The sequence below is a fragment of the Lemur catta genome, chromosome 2 (genome assembly GCF_020740605.2).
Source record: "Lemur catta isolate mLemCat1 chromosome 2, mLemCat1.pri, whole genome shotgun sequence".
Classification (NCBI taxonomy): domain Eukaryota; kingdom Metazoa; phylum Chordata; class Mammalia; order Primates; family Lemuridae; genus Lemur; species Lemur catta.
In genome coordinates this window covers 51,039,338-51,054,885 of record NC_059129.1, presented here as the reverse complement: position 1 = coordinate 51,054,885, position 15,548 = coordinate 51,039,338, and the positions used below count along the sequence as shown (strand labels likewise).

At 47.2% G+C, this 15,548-nt stretch overlaps 1 protein-coding gene across 1 annotated transcript; it reads left to right on the top strand.

Annotated features, from left to right (window-relative positions):
- Positions 1–7,290: 7,290 nt before the first annotated feature.
- On the top strand, positions 7,291–15,456 carry GUCA1B (guanylate cyclase activator 1B). Its single transcript, XM_045541941.1, has 4 exons — positions 7,291–7,497; positions 13,716–13,865; positions 14,508–14,628; positions 15,329–15,456. Exons 1-4 carry the CDS (start codon positions 7,291–7,293, stop codon positions 15,454–15,456), a joined length of 606 nt encoding a protein of 201 aa, XP_045397897.1.
- The last annotated feature ends 92 nt before the right edge of the window (positions 15,457–15,548 follow it).

Sequence of the window (15,548 nt, the reverse complement as noted above, 5' to 3'; positions counted from 1 at the left end):
TAAACCGCTAGTCTAGTTTGTTAACACTTCTGCTTGTCTGCAACCATTCTTGTCCTATGTTATATTATTAAATTAGTTTTACAACAACATTAATGAGTAACGATAGAGAAAGCATGGACTTTGAAGTAAGACAGACATGAGTCAGATAAGAGTTCAAACTCACTAACTGCTGGAAACTTGGGCAAGATATTTAACCCTGTCAGAGCCTCAGTTTACTTATTAGTAAAATGTAGGAAATAATACCTACATACTTGTATAATATTTAATACTCCAACTTACTAAGGTTACGATATTTTACTAGATTAATAAAGTACCTCAAACAGTACTGGCCAGATAAACATTCAGTGAATGGCAGGACCAATTTGATGATACTTTAGATGCTTGTGTGCTGCACTTTATTTTATTTTTTTCTATTTTTTCCCCCTGATGACTGCACAGTAATATACTTTTTAAAAATGATCTGGAAAAGACCTTCAATTATCTGCAAGGTGAGATAATACTTCCTTTAGAGCAGCAGTCCCCAACGTTTTTGGCACCAGGGACCGTTTTCATGGAAGACGATTTTTCCCCCCAAACTGGAGGTGGGGGTGTGGTGGTTTTGGCATGATTCAAGTGCATTACAGTTATTGTGCACTTTATTTCTAATGTATTAGAAATACTACACTGTAGTATATAATGAAATAATTATACAACTCACCTTTGTTGGGGACCCTACTAGAGTATGCTTATAGTAGCCACCATACATTATGCCACCCTTTTCACATGGTCATTTTCAGATACTAATCCTTCATTTAATTAACAACCCACTGAAGTACTTACTATTATCCCCATTTTACAGGAGAGAAACCCAAGGCTTAGAAAGTTATTTGCCCACTCAATGACCCTTTCAGTTAACAGATGAAGCTGAGACCAAAAAAAGATAAAATTAATTTGTCTGAGTTCAGTTAGTGACAAGGGCAGCCCTAGAACCTAATTTTTAAAGGGACTATGAGGTACTCAAATGTCCACATTGTATTTTTTTTTTTTTTTGCTACATCCCTTTTTAAAGCATGAAAATGTCCACATATTAAATGCTGAATATTCAAACTTCAGTTCCAGGTTTGTTTTCCCTTTCACATTACCATAATGTGCTAACTTCCTCTAAAGCTTAGAAGTAAAGAGATTGAGGTGGAGGGAATCTAAGGAATAAAAGATGTAAATAAAGACAAGAAGCAGAATACACAGTGCAGTTCTGGAGGTCCCACCACTGACACTGGTCCTAAGTGTCTGAGGAGGCAACACAAGAGTTCAGGCTTCGGCAAAGTGGGTCCTTCTGAGTCACAAGAACACCAGCATGGAGACGATTTATAGTAGGGCTTCGGGCCAGGCCTGTCCAGGGCCCAGCAGACGTTGGTTGTTTTTAAGCATTTCTTTCCTCCTGGAGCCAGGCTTATGGCTGACTGCCTGCAAACCCCAGGGTTCTGTTTCTAAATCCCCTGCTCAATTCCTAAACCTGCTCTCCTTAAATCCTTACTACTGTTACTCACTTCAAGCCATCATTTCTCTTTATGGATTCTTAATCCTCTTTAAAATGATATATTTATACCTTAATAGCTCAGCAGTATTTATAGGTCAGGTCATGGGCAACTGACCCACATGAAAAGCCAATTGAATTTTAGTTTCTTCAGCCAGAGGCTAAATCAAGTTATATTTCATTCATACAATTTTTTAACTTGAGCACAGGTACTGTCCTGTAGTCACTCCTCAGTGTTGCTTAGATACCAGTAAATGTTAAGCGGTGGACAGGAATAACGCCACCTGCACACGGAGCCAGTGGAGATGCGGCTGTGGGAGAGCCACCGCTGCTGACAGCACGCGTTGTCTTCATGTGTGTTGAGATGGGGACAAGGTTGAAGCCAATACGCTGGGTCTTCAAGGCTTCTTCCAGTTCTAAAATCTCATTATCTTTTTTTACTTCAACTAATATCTGCTAAATCTGGGCACGCTAGACAGAGTCAAAGAGTTGTTGTCTTGTAAAATGGAGGAGTAACATCTCACATAAATTCAGCACTGACTGTATGCCAAGCACCTTGCTCAGTTACTCACCAAGTATGTGAGTTTCTTGTATGTGCTAAGCACTGTTCTAAACACGGGATTCTGCAGTGTACATGGTAAAGTCCCTCTGCTCAAAGATTGTAGACTCTAGTGAGGAAGACAGATAATAAATACAAGGGAAAAAATAAGATAGTTTCGGACACAGGTAAGCACTGTGAAGACAACAAAATAGGATAATGTCAGGATGACTTGAGTGGCTGCCTGAGGAGAGGTTGGGAAAGTTCTCTCTGAGGAGAGGAGAACATTGACGAGGAGGCAGCCACTTGGCAATCTGGAGGAAGCACAGGCCAAGCAGAAAGAACAATAAATGCAAAGACCCCAATTCTAGAATGAGTTTGGTGTGTGTGCAGAGGAGAGTAGAGGGACATGAAGACAGAAATAGGCAGGAGCTGGATCATGTAATGCACCTTGGGCACAGATTCTCAGTGCAAACGGGGAGCTATGGGAGGGTTTTGAGCAGGAGAGTGGCAGCATCTGACTTATGTCTTAGAACATGCTATTCTGGCTGCTGGGTAAAAGAGGAGAGTGGTAAGGGGGCAGGGTTCAGGTGGGAGGATCACTACAGCCTAGGACTTTGAGACCAGCCTGGGCAACATGGAGCTTGTCTCAAACAAAAAACAAAAGTGGAAGGCAGGGAGACCAGTTAGGGATCTACCACAGTGGACCAGGAGAGAGAACGCTGTCCCGGATGAGAGTTGCAGGAATGGAGGTGGTGAGAAGTGGTTAGATTCAGAATATAGATTGGAGGTAGAGCTGAGAATAGATTGAAATGAGGTCTGAGGGAAAGAGGACTCAAGGATGGTTCCTAGTTTTTGGCCTAAGCAACTAGATAAATGGTGATGCCATTACTGAGGTGGGGAGTTGAGGAGGGATTTGGGGAGGAAATCAGTAATTTGGTTTGGGCCTTGCTAAGTTTGCAACCTGAGTATGGATGTAGCCAGTAGGCAATTGGCTACATGCCCCTGGGGTTCTGGGGGGAGATCCAGGCTGAAGATACAAATTTGGAAGCTATCAGCCTCTAAATGCTATGTAATGTCGTGAGCATGCATGAGATCATCTAGGGAGAGAGTGTGGGTAGATGAGAGAAGAGTGCTGAGGACAAGCCTGGGAATCCCCGAGCATTCAGAGATTGGTGAGAAGGAAGAGGCGCCAGCACAGGAAATGAGCGATCAGTGAGGCTGGAGTGAAATCAGAGCAGCGTGGGGCCTGGAAACCAGGAGAAATAATTCAGTTTGGGGAACTGTGATGAATCTGTGGCAGGGTGAGTAAGAAAAGCAGCTCACTGGTGACCACTACAAAAGCCTTTTCTGTAGAATGATGGGAATGAACATCCAATTGGAATAAGTTGAGGAGAAAATAAAAGATGAAGAGGATGCAAAATAAGTTTGAGAATATTCCAGTTATCGCTACCTCAAAAAACAGTAGCTTAAAACAGTGACAATATTACTTTGCATACAAATATGCAGTTTTGCTCCATTTGGTTATCAGCTGGGGTGGCTCGGAAGTGTGCAACAAGGTCAGTGCCTAGGACCCAATATTTTTAATTTTCTTTAAAATCAGAATAAAAAATGAACATGATCCACCCTAGGCTAATCCAGCTGAGGCTGGAGTGACCCGAAGGCTTGCTCACCCACTCTCCCACACCTCTGGTGGCTGAGGCTGGCTGTCAGCTGAGACCTCAACTGGGGCTGTCTGCCAGAACCCCTACACGTGTCCTGGGCTTCCTCACAGCATGTGGCTGGGTTCCCAGGGCAAGTCCTGAGAAAGAGAGCCAGGCAGAACCCTATCACTTTTGATGGCCTAGCCCTGGAAGTCACATTATGTCACTTCAGTGTGTTCTCTTCAACGAGGTGGCCACAAAGTCTTATCCAGGTTGAAGAGAAGAATAAATAGACTCCTCCCCTTGATAGGAAGAATATGTGAGGCCAGAACTGTTGTGCCATTTTTGGAAAATACATCTGCCACAAGGGGTTTTGTTGGAAGAGGAGCAAAAATTAGGACAGTCGCTGGAGGGGCCTGTGGGCAGGGCCAACTTATCCAATGGGCACAGTGCCTAGTGATATTCTGGTTTTTAAAATCAGAATAAAAAATGAACATAATGCCCCCAAATCTAGTAGAGAAACTTAATCTAGTAGAGACACTAATCTAGGATGGACTGTGTTCATTTTTATTCCAATGATAAAATAATTATTAACACTTATTTAATATTTATTTATTCACTATTTATATTATGATCCATGAAGGCAAAACTGTGTGGGGCCCATGAACATCATAATGTGGCTCGGATGTGGGGTCAAGGAAGGATTTTTGCATTGTTTTAATAAAGGGGATATTAAGCGCATCTGAATGCTGACGGGAATGACCCATCAGAGAGGGATACGTGGAGGCTGCGGAAGAGAAATGCAGCGATTGCGGGAATGAGGTCTGTGAGTGAGCGAAGAGATGTGGCCTAGGAAACAAGCGGTGGGGCTGGCAGGTGGAGAAGGGGAAGGGTGGCTGCTTCCTGAAGCCAGGGGGGCAGGGACGGGGCACAGACACAGAAGCTGGTGAGCACTGTTGGGAAGGTGTGTCGATGCCTGGTCCATCTGTTTCTCTGCGAGGTGAGCAACGGGGACATCAGCTGAAGGTAGGAGCCATTGAGAGCTTCAAGGGCAGGAAGGGCCATTGCATAGTCGTCGCACAGAGCAGGAGAGTGAATTCGCCAGGGAAGAGCAGGCAGTACGATTGTCCGGCAATATTTGAAGTGTGTGCAGCCAGAATGATTTTATGATTTTCCGCAGCAACGTTCAGCCTCCTTGGTGTGGGTGAGGTGTGAGAGCATAGTTAGTGGATAGCTTTAACAGGGGGCTGGTTTTGCCAAGGGAGTGGTTAGGGGGAGACAGGGACACGAAATCAAGGTTATGACAAGGAAATGGCAGGAGTGCTGGACCACGGGATGAGGACAAAGAGGAAAGTGAGGCTATGAGCTAGATGATGGATGTTAAAAAAACATCAGATCAATAGGTTGGAAGTCTTAATAAGGTTGGCGAATTACTGGCGTGAAGGTGTTAGAATAACTGAGCCGGAAGGAAAGCGGTGCTGACGAGAGAAGGCAGTATTGAATGTGTTGGTGGCAGTAGAGAAAGTGGTGACAGCAAGGCCTAGGGCAGTGACCCTCAAACTTCAGTGTGCACCAGAAGCACCTGAGGCCTTGTTAAAACACAGATTATTGGGCTCCACCCCCAAAGTTCCAGATTCACTAGGTCTGAGGTGGGGCCTGAGAGTTTGCATTTCCAACAGGCCCCAGATCCTGCTGGCCCCGGGACCACAAGTGAATGGGAGGCCAAAGTGAGGTGGAAGAAAGCGCTCTGGAACCAAAGAGTCTGACATAGTTTGGATGTTTGTCCCCTCTAAATCTCATATTGAAATGTGATCCCCGACATTGGAGGCGGGGCCTAGGGGGAGGTGTTTGGGTCATGGGGGCCGGTCCCTCAAGAAGGGCTTGGTGCTGTCGTGGCCATAATGAGTGAGTTCTCCCTCTGTTAGTTCACGTGGGATCTGATGGTTAAAGACAGCCCGGCACCTCCTCCCGCCCCCTCTTGCTCCCTCTCTCGCCATGTGACACACCTGCTCCCCTTCACCTTCCGCCATGAGTGGAAGGTCCCTGAAGCCCTCCCCAGAAGCACATGTTGGTGCTATGCTTCTTGTACAGCCTGCAGAACCATGAGCCAAATGAACCTCTTTTCTTTATAAATTACTAAGCCTCAGGTGTTCTTTTACAGCAATGCAAAACAGACTAAGACAGAGACCAAGGACCTTTGAGGCCCGAGTGTGGGATGGGTCATTTATCACTTGGATGTTGAAGTCACTGAAATGATTGAACTGATGCTTTGAGACAAGGGGTGAAGTCACCAGTAAACGATGACAATGAGGAAGAGTAAATAGTGGGGCAGAGTTGGACATGGCTTCAAAGAGACTGGCGTTTTTGAGGGAGAAAAAAGAAAGGCCATTTGGAGGCAACACTGAGGAGTAAGGAGGACTCCAGCTCTGGTCTCTGGACTTTGAAGGTTGTGGGATGTGGGAGAAAAATCCAGCAGTATTTGAAAGGATGACAGAAGAAATAGGGTTCCTACTTCAGGAGTGGCAAGGAGGTTATAAGAACTTTGAGAGATTGGGGGTGTCTGGAGGCAGGAACAGTGAGAGGCGAGGTCAGGCCTGGAGACGTGCTGGACAATTCAGGGGGGACACCCAGTGGGGAATGAGCAGGGCCAACCTGGGATTAAGGGCAGATTCCCTGGAACTACTGCCTTTAAAGACTTCTAGAAAAATCGGTGCTCCAGGTCTTCTGTTTTCTTGGAGGTGTCATCTTTATATTACATTAAAATAAGTACGAAAATATCATTGATTTAAAAGTCAATTTGCATGACCTGTAATATAAAAGTAAGAGCCTTCAAAGATATTTTAGGCTGTGCTCCCAGATCCGTCTCACATGTTAGTACTTTGGAGGAAATGGAAGAAAAGCACTACCTGTAGGTCTATGGGTGAAGGGCTGGAGGCATCTGCACTTTAAATTGGAAAATGAAAAACCTCCAGTACTCAAAGATATGCTCTGTAGGGAGCTTCCGATGCCGTTTGGGGGCTGAGTTAGCCTGGGGACAGGGTTGGTTCCTGTAGAGCCCTTCCCATCACAGATTCTGCCTCTTCTCGCTAGACCGTGTAGGGGGGTGGGCGAGTCCCAGATCAGCAGCAGATTCTATATTACGGGCTAGGAGTTGGTCTCGCTTCCTCTCTGGATTTGAGCTCCTGTCTCCAATTCGGGCCCCTTGGCGAGACGCCCAGCGGAAGAGATGAGAGTGTGTGAGACAGGAGGGTCCAGCCTGTCCTCCCGACTTCATCCACCTCCCTCTGCCTACTTCTCAGTTCCTTCCACTTCTCCCTCTTCGGTCTCCCGGGGCCAGCGTGGTTGCTTGGTTGGCGAGGCTGAGGGGAGGGGTGAAGCTGGGGGAGCTTAGGCTGGAGGTCAGACCTTCCAGAGGAATCTTCTAATGGTCTTAGGGAAGCTTAGCTGGCCTGGACCTGCCCCGCCCCCGTCCCCGCTGATCCCATTCACTGGCCGAGATGAGGAAAGGGAGGAAGAGGGCCCGAGCCTAGCAATCAACCCGCAGAGGCCCGGGAGGAGACACACGCGCTTGCTCCCTGGCATTCCTGGGGGCCAAGATGGGGCAGCAGTTCAGCTGGGAGGAGGCGGAGGCGGCGGGGGAGATGGACGTGGCGGAGCTCCAGGAGTGGTACAAGAAGTTTGTGGTGGAGTGTCCCAGCGGCACACTCTTCATGCACGAGTTTAAGCGCTTCTTCAAGGTCACAGGCGACGAGGAGGCCACCCAGTATGTAGAGGGCATGTTCCGGGCCTTCGACAAGAATGGGGTAAGGCGGTCTGGAGGGGAGGAGCGGTGGCCGGTCCACCTGGTGCCCCCTCACCCTGGAGCCAAAGGCACATCCCCGGGGAGGGCTCCCAGTCCCCCATCCTTCCAGCTTCCGCTCTGTGCCCTTCGTTCCTGTCCACCCCTTACCTTTTCTTTCTCCCTCTTACCCCAAACTCTTCTCTCCCCGACATTCTGCGCCCTTCCCATCTTTTCTTCTCTCCTCCCCGCCTCGCCTTCCCTCCCACCACCTCTCGGTTTTCATCTGATGCTCCCCGTATCCTCTTCCCGAGAGCCAAACGTCGTCTAGTCTGGGTATTGGGGGGTATTTTTGGCCAAGTTTCTGCAGCCCAAGGACCTGGTTTTTCATACCCATCAGAGCCCCTGTCGCTCTAAACAGAGGCGCAAAAGAGATGTCCCGGATGAGACAAGCTACCTTAGCGTAGACCATGAGCTGCCCCTTGTTGGGGTCCTTCAAACTGAGATAGGTCAGAAATGTTGGAAAAGGCTCCTGCACTGACTGGGAGATTGGATGAATTACTGCAAAAGTTCCTTTCAACTCTTGAAGTCTTGGAAGGTTGCATGAAGTCATTCAGACCACAGGGTTTCTTTAGACCCTCCAGTGGCACTAGCAGCTAAGAATTAGAAATTCAATTCAACTTAAAACCCCTTGACTATTCAAGGTTATCCAGTTCAGTGGCTCTGCAGTCCTTTAAACCACTAAGTTTGCCTCAACTACCTATTTCAGCCCCAAGTGGAGGGGGCGGGTTGGACCTGGAGAATTAATCTGGAGGAAGCGTCACTACTCCACCTCCCAGTGCGTGGAGAACTTGCTTTTCTGAGCTGAGGCATTGGCAGTGCCACTTCAGGTCTGCCCCTGTCCCGGGTGCAGGTCAGTGCACATGCCCTCAGTGTCTGGGTGAAGGGGGGAGGGCAGGGTTGCATCTTCAGTGCAGCAGAACCACCCTTGGAGACAGGCCCATCGACCACCCCACGGGGCACAGAGCCAGCTTCGGACCTCTCAGAGCACCTTCTCTCCTCATGCCCCTCTGGGCCAGCGGCAGCTCTGTGGGGGAGGGGATATTTTTGTTATTCACAATTAAATGATGAGAAAGCTGGGGCAAAAGGAAGTGAATTGATTTGTCCAATGTCATATGCTCAAGGGTCCTGACAACCAGTCAAGTGCCCTTGCCTAGAAGGCAGGAATTTTTTAAGAAAGAAAATGATTTTTTGAGGCCGGGCGCTGTGGCTCACGCCTGTAATCCTAAGCAGTTGGGAGGCCGAGGCGGGTGGATCATTTGAGCTCAGGAGTTCGAGATGAGCCTGAGCAAGAGCGAGACCCCGTCTCTACTAAAAATAGAAAGAAATTATCTGGCCAACTAAAAATATAGAAAAAATTAGCCGGTCATGGTGGTGCATGCCTATAGTCCCAGCTATTCGGGAGGCTGAGGCAGGAGGATGGCTTGAGCCCAGGAGTTTGAGGTTGCTGTGAGCTAGGCTGACGCCGCAGCAGTCTACCCTGGGCAACAGAGCCAGACTCTGTCTCAAAAAAAAAAAAAGAAAATGATTTTTTGAAAAATTTGAATGTCAAAAGAAAAGTAAATAATCAGGTTGTATGTGGCAAGACACTATCATAAATATATGCCATAAATATATCAATCTTCCCCATACTCATCTAAAAATCAATGCAGCAACAATTCAAGATCCAAAAGGGATTATTAAGCTCCTGGGCATTATACCTCATCTCTTCTTATAAGGCAGCATATAATAGTCATCAATTGTTTTTCCTTTTTTAATAACTTTTTAATTGTGCTATGATTCTAAATTTACAGGAAAATTATAAGAATAATACAAGTAACTCCCATGTATAATTTATCCATATTCCCCAAGTTGTTTACATTTTGCCCTGTTTATCATTCTCTATCTCAGTCTATATATACATATATAATGTATTATATATGTACATATGCATACACCTAATACATAATCTATGCATATACATAATACATAACATATACATATACTTATTTTAAGAGAAAGTTGTAGATATTATGCCCTTTTTTTCCTAAGTATTTCATTGTGTATTTTCTAAGAATGAGGACATTCTCTTAAATATATTATCAAAATCAGGAAATTCAACATGGATACAATTCTATGATCTAATTGACAACCCACATTTAAGTCTGGTCAATTGTCCCAATAGTGTAGTGTTCTTTACAACTTTCTTGCTTTCTTTCTTTTTCTTTTTTTTTTTTGGTCCAGTCCTACATTGCATTTACTTGTATCTCCTTAGTCTTCTTTAATTTGGAATCTTTAATCTCAACTTTTCTTTGCTTTATTTGACCTTGACATTTCTGAAGATGGCACCCCAATTATTTTGTAGAATGCCCCACAATTTAGATTTGTCTAATGTTTCCCCATGATAAGATGAAGGTTTCACACTTCCCGCAGAAATGCCAGTGATGTGATGTTGTGTCCCTCGCGGTGCATCATCTGGCCATATATGTAATGTCAATTTGTCCCATCACTGGGTGGTTAACTTTGACCATTTGGCTAAGGTGATGTCTGCCAGGTTTCTCCACTGTGAAGTTACTGTTTTTTTCTTTATAATTAATAAGCTTATTGTAGGGGTACACCCTGAGACTAAGGAAATATCCTATTGTTCATCAAATTCCCATCTACTAGTTTTGGCATTGATAATTTTCTAACTCTGGCTGGGTGTGATGGCTCATGTCTGTAAACTCAGTACTTTGGAGGCTGAGGTGGGAGGATTGCTTGAGCCTAGGAGTCCAAGGTTACAGTGAGCTAAGATCATGCCACTGCACTACAGCCTGGGTGACAGAGTGAGACCCTGTCTCTGAAAAAAAAAGAAAAAGAAAAAAAAAAGTCTAACTCTACCACTGTCCCGTCTCTATTTATTAGTTGGCAATCTATGTAAGAAAGAGCTTTCCTAGAAGGTGTTTTTAAGTTCCTCTCCCAGAGACTGAGCCTTCTTTCCCACTTGGTCTTTGTCACCAAATCTACACCTGATCCCATTCCCCATCTTGGCACACCTTTGTATCAGGGAGTTTCATTTCTGGACAATTGGTCTGAGATTTCTAGAGCAAATAATATCAAAAGAGTTCATAGATCCGGCCGGGCACGGTGGCTCACGCCTGTAATCCTAGCACTCTGGGAGGCCGAGGCGGGTGGATTGCTCGAGGTCAGGAGTTCGAGACCAGCCTCAGCAAGAGCGAGACCCCGTCTTTACTAAAAATAGAAATTATTTGGCTAACTAAAAATATATATAGAAAAAATTAGCCAGGCATGGTGGTACATGCCTGTAGTCCCAGCTACTCGGGAGGCAGAGGCAGGAGGATCGCTTGAGCCCAGGAGTTTGAGGTTGCTGTGAGCTAGGCTGACGCCACGGCACTCACTCCAACCCGCGGAACAGAGTGAGACTCTGTCTCAAAAAAAAAAAAAAAAAAAAAAAAGAGTTCATAGATCTAGCTCACATGTCAAAATCTGGGGTGATCGAAACAAGGTCAAGGCAAAAGGGGCAGGTGCACCTCGCCTCTGCAGCTCTCCCTCGCAGCAGTTCTCTCTGGCGGTTGCCCTGTGACGCCCTGGAATGGAAGAAGAGGGAGGATGAAGATCAAATGTCATCTACGATTCTTACATAACACGCATTGGGGTCAGGGCTGGTGCACAAATGCATCAATTCAGGGAGAAGCGGGGCAGATAATCCCACAGAGCAGATGACACGCCTACCCTATTCCTGAGCAGACAGAGGCATTTCCATCACTCTCAGGCCTCGTGGGTAATTGGAGCTGACAAGGACCAGTGTACAACAGATAGAATTAGTTCCAGCTGGAAGTTTCCCAGAAATGGTCGTGGGGTTTGCAATAGCCTCACAGGTGAGATCACTTATCTAGAGATTATTCTAGAATATGCCTCATGTAAGGCAAGAGGTCTTTATGGAAACTGAATCATGTTGAGAGAGGATGTTATAAGAACAGAAGGTCCTGAACAAAGGAGGAGGGAAAATCTAGAGATCTGGAGAGGAGGGATTTGTCAGTGGCTTTGGTTTTTGTTTTTCTCCCCTTGTACCCCTGGACACCAGGCTCATTTGCTAGGCAGAAATAAGACTTGGGTGGAGAAGAAAAGCTTTTCCAACTTAATGAACAGGAGGAGATGTGTAGCTTGAAAGGCTCCACCACTTGCTGGCTGGGTGGCCTTGGGCACCTCTGAGTGGCAGGTTCCTCATCCATAAAATGGGGACAGCATTTCACACTGAATCCTCATTAAATAAGAAACACAAGATGCTTGTAGTAAGCTTAATTAAGTACTAACTGCTAAAGAAAGTAGCCTTTTAAAGAACCCACAGCCACTACTAAGTAAGAATCTATACTAAAAAAAATTACCAGCAATGTAAGAAAAACTGTACATGCACAAAGATGTTCATTGTTTAATGTAAAATATTAGAAGTGTGTTCAAAAAGAGGGAATGCCCAGTACCCCCTTCCCCCAAAAAAATCCCCTAAAAGTTGAGATTTTTTTTTTTTTTTTTTTTTGAGACAGAGTGTCACTTTGTTGCCCGGGCTAGAGTGAGTGCCGTGGCGTCAGCCTAGCTCACAGCAACCTCAAACTCCTGGGCTTAAGTGATCCTACTGCCTCAGCCTCCCGAGTAGCTGGGACTACAGGCATGCGCCACCATGCCCGGCTAATTTTTTCTATATATATATTTTAGTTGACCAGCTAATTTCTTTCTATTTTTAGTAGAGACGGGGTCTCACTCTTGCTCAGGCTGGTCTCGAACTCCTGACCTCGAGCGATCCACCCGCCTCGGCCTCCCAGAGGGCTAGGTTTACTGGCGTGAGCCACCGCGCCCGGCCGAAATGGGAAAATGTTAAATGAAAATCCAGTAAATAAAACTATAAGTATAGTCTGATGTCAATTAGGTAAATATATGGTGAGGGATAAGGGGCCCATATATTTATAGAGATTATCTAAAAGACATGAATAAAACGCTTCTGGTGTTGAGGTGGGCTAGTTCTGTTTTCTTCTTAGTTTTTTCCCTTATGCTTTTTGCTATTTCTCTCATTTTCTGCCATTTTCTCTTGTTGCTCAAACTCTGCTCACCCAGGCACCCCTTGGGCTGGGGCTCTTGCGTGGCCTGACTCAGTGGGACAGAAGTGCTCTGGGCCATGGATGTCATTTCTGATACAAAGTTATGAGAATGACAGACACTCCTGGGGGAGCCGATGGCTCCAATTTTTTATCTGGAGAGCGGAAGTCCCAACCCTGGAATAAGTGAGCTCCTCTAAGTGAGACCCCGGCCCGACTGCACACTGCAGCCACCACCACCAGCAGCCTTTCGCCTCAAACACATTTGGAGAAGAGCAAGAATGTTCTCTTCCTACTTCTTGTTTACTGCTTTTGGAATAATTGTTGCTGTCCCATTTCTGTCACAAGAAATTTCAGTTTCCTGGTGAGAGTCACCAGAGTAGACTGTGCCCCTCACCCTCCCTCTGCCCCCTTAGCCCTTGAGCTCTGTCTCCCCCACCCTTCCTGGATGGGGGTGGGGCACAGGCCTGTCATTCAGGGTAATGGCCACCTGGGACTCAGGGTGAGTGAGAGCACACGGGAAAATTTCAATGTGAGCTCTGCTGTCTAATCTCCTTTCAAAACTACCTTAGTGCCCAGTTCAGATCAAGTCCATCACTGACTCATGGATTCATAAATATTTATTGGCTCCCAACTCTGGGCCTAAGTGGCACTTCACTAGGCATGAAGGAAAAACACAAGCGATGTCAACCACTCCCTTTTCTCCAGGAGCATATAATGTGACATACTTAGGAAACAGTCAAGTGACGATGCCAGAGTTAAGTCCCAAACTACGTAGAATAGACTGTAGGTGCTGTGGATGTTTGAATGGGGAGAGAGACAGCAGTATGGCTGAAGTGGGCGAGAAGGAAGGCTTCCTGGAGGAGGAGACCCTTGAGCTGAGCCTTGAGGGATGGATAGGATTGGGTGATCATACAGAATGAGAATAGAGAATGTTCTCCACCCCAGGAGTGGAAACCAGCATGAGCAAAGGTGCAGAGGCCACATGGATTGCAAGGAGTAGGAAGAGCCCTGAGTCTGCAGGGGTGAGTGGCCCTGAATAGGGCTCACACCTGCATTCCGGGGAGGTGGGGATGTGGGCAGCAGGGGGCCTCAGCAGCATCCATGCCTGATGCAGGACAACACCATCGACTTCCTGGAGTACGTGGCAGCCCTGAACCTCGTGCTGAGGGGCACCCTGGAGCACAAGCTGAAGTGGACCTTCAAGATCTATGATAAGGACCGCAATGGCTGCATCGACCGCCTGGAGCTACTGGACATCGTGGAGGTCAGTGTCTCCGGCACTGAGCACTGCGGGGGCTGAGGGCTGGCCGCGGGGGGCCAGCTGGGGCTGGAGAGGACTTGAAATCATTCCGAGGCTGTTTTTGACCACTGTGGAATTAAGCTAGAAATCAACCACAAAAAGATAACTAGACAATCCCCATCTGTTTGGAAAGTAGGCAATACGCTGCCAAATATTCCACGAATCAAAGAAATACTGTCTCTCTCTCTCTCTCTCTCTCTCTCACACACACACACACACACACACACACACACACTATTTCGAACTGAATAATAATGCAAACATGACGTGCCAAAACATATGGAATGGAGCTGAAGCTGGGCTTGCAGAAAAATTTACAGCCTTAAAATGTATATATTAGAAAATAAGAGATCGAGGCTTCGCAGCTCACGGTGGTGCTGGGTGGGGTGGTGTGTGCAGCCAGGAACTCCCAGCTGGAGTTAAACCCGCGGGGCTCTGGGAGCACAGCCGTAGGACGGGTCAGTTTTGATCAGGATCTGGATCATGTGGTCCTTAGATGCACAGCTGGGAAGCCAGCCCTGGGGGGCAGCACTGAGGGATGTGGGTCACGGGGTGAGGATGGGGCTTGCGGGGTCTCCCATCAGTATAGCTGAGTGTTCTACACAGGCGATCTACAAGCTGAAGAAAGCCTGCAGGGAGGAGACGGAGGCTGAGCAGCAAGGTCAGCTGCTCACGCCCGAGGAGGTCGTGGACAGGATCTTTCTCCTGGTGGATGAGAATGGAGATGGTAAGAGGGACAGAGGTGGTGGGGGGAGGGCTGTCCGCCCCGCAGCACTCATTCTCTCTGGCCATGTGTTCTTGGGCAAGGCTTCCACCTCCCAACGACTGGTATCCTCATCTGTGACAAGGCCGTTGAGAAGATTATGTGAACTAGCAATGGGCATCAGAAGCACGTGATGTTTGTAGGGGTGATTAAAACCCTTCAGGAGTTGCTGATGGGGGCCAGGCAAGCGTAATAGAAAAATTAGAAACCTCAGGGATGATGTATTTAACCTCTCACCCTGGGCTCAGCTTCCTCATCTGAAAAATGGGGGTGATAATAGTGGTTGAGAGGAACCATGGGACAATGTGTTTAAGAGCCAGGCATAGGGGAGGCTTCCATTCAGCCTACTTGGGCTCTCCTCCCTGTAGCCCAGTGCCCAGCCCCAGGGCAGTGTGAGGAGGGGGCTGGCTTGCAGAGAAGCCCTGAAGAATCTCTCTGCTCCACCCAGCATCTCAGAGGTACTATGGGCAAAAGTAAAACTTCACTTCTTCTGCAAAGAAAGCCCCTTAAAGGTTCCAGGAGACTCCTAGAGAATCAGAGAATTGACAGGCTGCCTGGTTTGCAGAAGAGGTGTGGGTACATCCTAAGGGAGCAGGTCTCTCCTCCTGCCCCAACCCCAGGTCTTCCCTCTGCCCACATGACCGTCTCTCCCACCCCTGCTCAGGCCAGCTCTCTCTGAACGAGTTCATTGAAGGTGCCCGTCGTGACAAGTGGGTGATGAAGATGCTGCAGATGGATGTGAACCCGGGTGGCTGGATCTCTCAGCAGAGACGGAAAAGTGCCATGTTCTGAGGGGCCAGGGGCCCTGGGAGCCCTGGAGGAGTCTACAGCCTCCTCCAGGACTCCAGGATCACCCAGGTTTCCAGAGTAGCGGGACGGTCCCT

Excerpts from the sequence above, each read along its gene's own strand:
- GUCA1B (XM_045541941.1), top strand. The coding sequence starts at position 7,291 with ATGGGGCAGCAGTTCAGCTGGGAGGAGGCGGAGGCGGCGGGGGAGATG. Across the intron at positions 13,866-14,507 it reads AGCTACTGGACATCGTGGAG|GCGATCTACAAGCTGAAGAA; the intron begins GTCAGTGTCTCC and ends TGTTCTACACAG. Across the intron at positions 14,629-15,328 it reads GGTGGATGAGAATGGAGATG|GCCAGCTCTCTCTGAACGAG; the intron begins GTAAGAGGGACA and ends ACCCCTGCTCAG.